The 5,450-nt window shown below is 51.4% G+C and overlaps 2 protein-coding genes across 6 annotated transcripts in view; one reads left to right on the forward strand and one right to left on the reverse strand.

The window, feature by feature from the left end:
* The window catches only part of NT5C3B (5'-nucleotidase, cytosolic IIIB), a 10,422-nt gene extending 7,474 nt beyond the window's left edge, over positions 1-2,948 (forward strand). For all 5 annotated transcript variants that reach the window (XM_011381252.2, XM_011381253.2, XM_011381248.2 and 2 more), the window contains one exon: positions 1,841-2,948. In XM_011381252.2, the coding sequence (XP_011379554.1) occupies positions 1,841-1,975 (135 nt within the window). In that variant the 3' untranslated portion in view covers positions 1,976-2,948. The remainder of the gene's footprint in view (positions 1-1,840) is intronic.
* Positions 2,949-4,264: 1,316 nt separating this feature from the next.
* FKBP10 (FK506 binding protein 10) overlaps positions 4,265-5,450 on the reverse strand; it is a 7,259-nt gene continuing 6,073 nt past the window's right edge. The window contains exon 9 of the mRNA XM_023523930.1: positions 4,265-5,440. Coding sequence (XP_023379698.1) covers positions 5,122-5,440 — 319 coding nt within the window. The 3' untranslated portion in view covers positions 4,265-5,121. The remainder of the gene's footprint in view (positions 5,441-5,450) is intronic.

The following is a 5,450-nucleotide window of genomic DNA, read 5'->3' on the forward strand; positions in this document are numbered from 1 at the left end:
TCTTTATTTATGTCAGCTAAAGACAGTTACTTTTGAAGGACCCACTCTTTGGTCCTTCAAACACTCTTTGGTGTTTGGCCAACAATCGGCTCTCTCCCATGGGGGACCTAGTTTAGGGGTCACCCAGGCCCCATGTCACTGGCATGAGTCACGTGCCATCCTAGATACTCAAGGGCTCGGGCTTTGACTTGTTTTTCTAGAGCCAGAAGTGGACTACTCTGACTCCCCCTTGTTCTAACTTCTTCCCTTTAAAGCCAGTGGCGGGAACTTCCATCCCTTTGAACTATGGTTAGGAGGTGGCCTGTAGCTGAGGCTTAGCTCAGATGTAGCCTGAACAGTGCTTATATCACAGGCTTCATGCTTCCACCAGAGTAGGTGACCGACAATGTTTGATGGCCCCTGTTAGTTTAAATCAGGGATTACAAACCTTGTCTATAAAAGACCAGGTAGTAAATATCTTAGGCTTTGTGGGCTATACGGCTTCTGTCGCAACTACTCCACTCTCCTGTGCAGAAAAGCAGCCATAGATAAGATATAAACAAAGGCACACAGCTGTGTTCCAGTAAAAGTTAATTTACATAAATAGGCCAAGTCTGGCCCATGGGCCCTACTTCGTCAAACCTTAGTTTAGACGACAATGAGGTTTGGTGTTATACATGGCTTTCAGGATTTCCTTTCCTCTGTGACAGAGACTGTGGAAAACTGTCACTAGACAACTTCTGTGTGTTGTCTTGTTTATTTAGGGTTTCCTACAGGGGTTCAAGGGCCAGCTCATACACACATACAACAAGAACAGTACTGTGTGCGAGAACTCCGGTTACTTCCAGCAGCTTCAGGGCAAAACCAACATCCTCCTGCTGGGAGACTCCATGGGGGACCTCACGATGGCTGATGGAGTTCTAGGCGTGGAGAACATTCTCAAGATTGGCTTCCTAAATGACAAGGTAGGTAGGGGACCAGGGCTTCCTCCTTCATGGCTTGCTGCTTCAATTCCTGTTAACAAGTGCTTATTGAACACCTATGTACTAGACGCTGCATTAAATGGTAGAGGTACAGAAGTAAGACACAAGCTGTATTCTCCAGGAGAGTATTCTGTATTTTCATAGGAAGATAGGAGATACCCAGTGAGTAACACTGTATTCTCACCACATGGCGTGATACTGGAGTTCAGAGACAGTAGTGCCAGGCATTTCATTGGAGCCTGCACTGGCTGAGTGCTCTTGATATGCCAGGGACCTTAACCCATTTAATTCTTACAACAGCTTTTGAAGTAGGGACTGTTATACCATTTTACAAATGAAGAAACAGGCAAGCAGGTTAAGTAACTTGCCCAAGGTGATATAGTTTAGGAAGTAGTGGGGCTGATTACCAGTCCTCTTAAATCATACTTGTAAGGCATGATTAAGATGGGAGAAGTCAGTATTCAGGACGTGGGTTTATAATTTAGAGAAGAAAAATACAGGAACAGACCAAGGGCCAACAGGGGTGAAAACAGTATGGTCATAAAGGAGCCACAGTGTGGTATCGAGCTGGAAGGCCACCAGTCCTCACTCAGCCAGCATGTGCTGAAGTCCCGCAGAATGTTTGAGCCTTATGAAAATTCTTTCCAGATAGATTAGAGGTAACATCTGGTTTTTTAAATTTTAATCTTCATTACTGTCCTTTTGACATTGGCCCCAGGGTTAATTGTGGCAGCCTGTGCCCATTGCCATCTGTGTCTCCATAAGGGTAGATTCCCGTGACCTTGAACAACTCTTGGGGAGTTGTGGCTCCCCCAGCCCCAGGTGCTGGAGAGTCAGAGGGTGTTTTGGGGCCTCTCAGTCTCCCTTCCCCTGGGCAGGTGGAGGAGCAGCGGGAGCGCTACATGGAGTCCTATGACATTGTGCTGGAGAAGGATGAGTCGCTGGATGTGGTCAACGGGCTGCTGCAGCACATCTTGCACCAGGGAGACTGGGTGGAGATGCGTGTCCCCTGAGCGTGCATGTGCAGGGCCAGTCCCTGCAGGCCGTGACAAGGAGGGGAGCCTCGCTGGGAGGCTGCTCTGCTGGGAACCTTCTCTTCCTGGTGTGTACAGAGGAAAGTCCAGGGCATCCACAAGCTGCTGGGTCCTCGCCCCTCCCCCCTCCTTTCCCTGGCGCCTTCTGTTTGTGTTCTCCAAGGCCTGAGGGAGACCCTGCCAGCGGGGAGGCAGCAAAAGCCATTCCAAATGAACTGTGGACCTGTAGGGTATTCATACTCCAGGAATCATTTGGTCCAGGATTCTTTTTTCCTCCTCCCCAAAAAATTTTAAACATGGGAAACTCTTCAAACAAGCTGAATGTATAAAACAGATCGAAATAAAAAAAGGAAAAACCAGAGCTGTTTTGATTTGGGAGTTGGGGGGCAGAGCCTGTACTCTTTGGTCCTGGAGGTACAGGAACCTCCAAGAAGCCACTAGGGCTCCATGGAACAGTTTGAAAACCACCGAATTAGACCAGAAGACCCCCTGAGCACAGTCTAAAATGTCTGTGGGGATCGAGGTGGGCAGGCAAGGTTGGAAGGGTATGTTCCTGACCTTGAGTGGTTTGGCTTTATTCTGATGCAGCTGTTAAACTTGAATTTCAGCTGGATCTGGCCAGCCCTTCCTGCAGAACCCCCTTTAGGAGTCCCCAAAGGCTTCCATCTGGGCATAGATTTTCCTTGGGTGCCCTTGGCTCCTGTCCGTCCTTCTCCTCATGAGTTCAGGGCCACCAGAATGAATGACCTAAGCGGGGTGGATGACGGTGACCTGAAGGGAGAAGGCACTCTGCGGCAAAGTGAAGTAGAAGTGGTTCATGCTCTGTTGTCTTGCTTTATTGGACTTTTCTTCACAGATCCTTTCCCTTCTCTCCCCGCTATTTACTTGGATGGTCAAGAACTAGCTGAATTCTCTTTAGGGTACCTTTTGAAATAAAAATGTAGACCAGTCAGTTCTTGGTGTTTTCTTAGCCTGTTCTTCCCTCAGAAATTCAGCCCCTCACTCTCCTCCTGAGGAAGCCTGGCTGTTGGAAAGTTGTGTTTATCTGCAGATATGAAGGGGAAGAAGGTCTCGGGAGTGTGAATTGAATCCTGCTATGCACACCTAGGTGTGTGACCATTTAATCCTCACAGTGACCCTGCAGGTAGGTTTAGTTTACAGATGGCTCAGAAAGGACCAGTAACTTGCCCAGACCCCATAGCTAGGAGCTAGAGCCAGGGTTTGTGTTTCTGACCAAAGCCAGGTCTTGTCTCCTGCATCATGCTGCCTGCATATGGGCTTCAGGGCTGTCCTGTTAGGTTTTGGGAGGGGTGGTTACCATCTGAGGATGGGTCTGTCAGACTTCGAGGTGACTTAAGTATGCTTTGGGACCAGGGAGTGTCAAGTCACTGGCTCTGGGGAGAGGTTGAGTCTCTTAGGGGATCCTGGGCAAGAAATAAGTGCTCTGGGGGCAGTTCAGTAACCAGTTCTGCCGTTTTTCTCTCCCGAGCATCCCTCCAACCTGTCTTCCCATGGTCCGTCTCCATCGCATTGGCCAGAGTCCAGCAGGGCAGGTGAAGGCAGATGGCCTGACTGGTTGCTGCTGAAGCGACTCTTCCCCCAAGGCTGGGGACTTTGTTCGCTACCACTACAACTGCTCTCTGCTGGATGGCACCAAGCTTTTCTCCTCGTGGGTCCAGGGCAGGGCCAAGGCTGGGCAGGTGGGTGGGCCCAGGCAAGGGGCGTCTTCCCCATAGCACCTCCTTTTCCCCGTAAGTTTCTGTGTATGGGGAGCATAATGGGCAGGAGCAGAAAGGGAGGGTGAGGCTGTATCCCTCTGACAAGAGGGAAGATCGGGCAGGTGGTAATGGCCGGCAGCCAGGAGCAGGGAGAGGTGGGAATATTGTGGTATTGGAAACGATCTGTGTGAAAGAGCAGAATCTGACCTGCGCAGTTTAATCCTTGTGTTTGTATGTTGTGTTCGGGATCAGGGACCTCATCTTTCCATTCACTTGGGACAGTTAGGAGACCAGGACCATCTCTCCACACCTTCCCTGCAGGCCCTTCTCTGTGGTCACTCCCCACCCTCCCTCCGGCAGACTGGGGCTCCTTTTCCACAGTCAGGGCCCCTGGATTAGGCCTCAGGGAGGCAGAAGCCTCCAAAAGGGAGACTGACCTAGGGACACAGCGTCGAGCTGACGAGGCATGAAGACAACCTGCTTTGTTCCTCTTTCTTCCCAGTCTTTGGGTCCAAGGCCCTCCCCCCAACAAAAGACCACTTGCTGAGGCTTCTGGTTTAAGTCTTTTATTTGGCACAAAGGAGAGAAAGAGATCTGACACCAGTTTAGCCTCTTGAGTGTGCAGAGCTCGGCCTGCCCCCCCCACCCCTTAGTCCCCAATGAGCCCTTCCAAGTTTATCTCAGCCCCAAACCAAAGATTTCATTTTATAGCCCTAAGACCCATCTAAGTAGGTTTATTCACCCCACCTTTTCATTTTCCTCCTCTTGCTCAGCCCCTTAGAGAAGGCAGCCTTCTTTAGGGATGAAAGGTGACAGACACACAGCCCAGCCCTGACCTGGGGCATCCCAGCAGTGAGGGGGAATGGGACAGGTGTCTGGGACGGTGAGGTAAGGCTCCCCTCCTGGGGCAGCCCCCTTCCCTTGGCGCCGGCCAGAGCTGAAGGAGGAAGGCTGGGGGTCCTGCCAGCTCTGGTGCATGCTTCCGGGGAGCTGTCATGACAGGAAGAGGGGCTGGAGGTGGGGATGTGAGGTAAAGTACAAACAGAGGGGAAGTTTGGGGAAATAAATGATGAGCTTGACCTTGTTCAGTGTCTGGTGATCTGGAGGTGTAGGTCAGGAGCCAGCAATGGCCCCCTATCCAACCCCAGACTTCACCAATCCCCAGATTGGCTCTGTAACTCCAAAACTTGTAAAGAAGTGTGGGGTTGGGAGGGAAAAACCAAGTAGAGGTCTGTGCTGTGGATTTTACTCTTGGGCTGGTGGGAAGACCAGAGTTGTCTCCTCTGACCACTTTAGATGCTCTCAGACCTCATCCCAGCAGAGGGGAGGGTGACTGCTGGAAGTCAGCCCCACTGCCCACTGTCTCCCCAAAAGTGGGACTTTGCAGTTTGGGCCCAGGCCCCGCCCTTAGAGCTCCTCATGGACCCGTTCTTGGTCCTCATCCGACTTCAGCTTGAGTTCCTCCAAGGTGATTTTGCCATCTTGGTTCCGGTCCTGGTTCTGGAACATGTCCCCTATGGTTTTCTCCGGGTCCTGCCCTGGCATGAGGCGTCCTTTGCCCTCAGTAACTTGAGCCTTGATGAAGGTGGAGAACTGGGAGTGTGGAGAGCAACGGGGAGGGTGGGCGTGAGGGTCTTGCCTGAGGAGCCATGGGTGGCCTTGGCAAGAAATCCCAGGGGAAGGCCAGCCAGTGAGGACTGAGAGGAGAGGAGCCGGTGCTGGGGTCCTGAGCAGGA

Source organism: Pteropus vampyrus, unplaced genomic scaffold, assembly GCF_000151845.1.
Source record: "Pteropus vampyrus isolate Shadow unplaced genomic scaffold, Pvam_2.0 Scaffold432, whole genome shotgun sequence".
In the NCBI taxonomy this organism is placed as follows: Eukaryota; Metazoa; Chordata; class Mammalia; order Chiroptera; family Pteropodidae; genus Pteropus; species Pteropus vampyrus.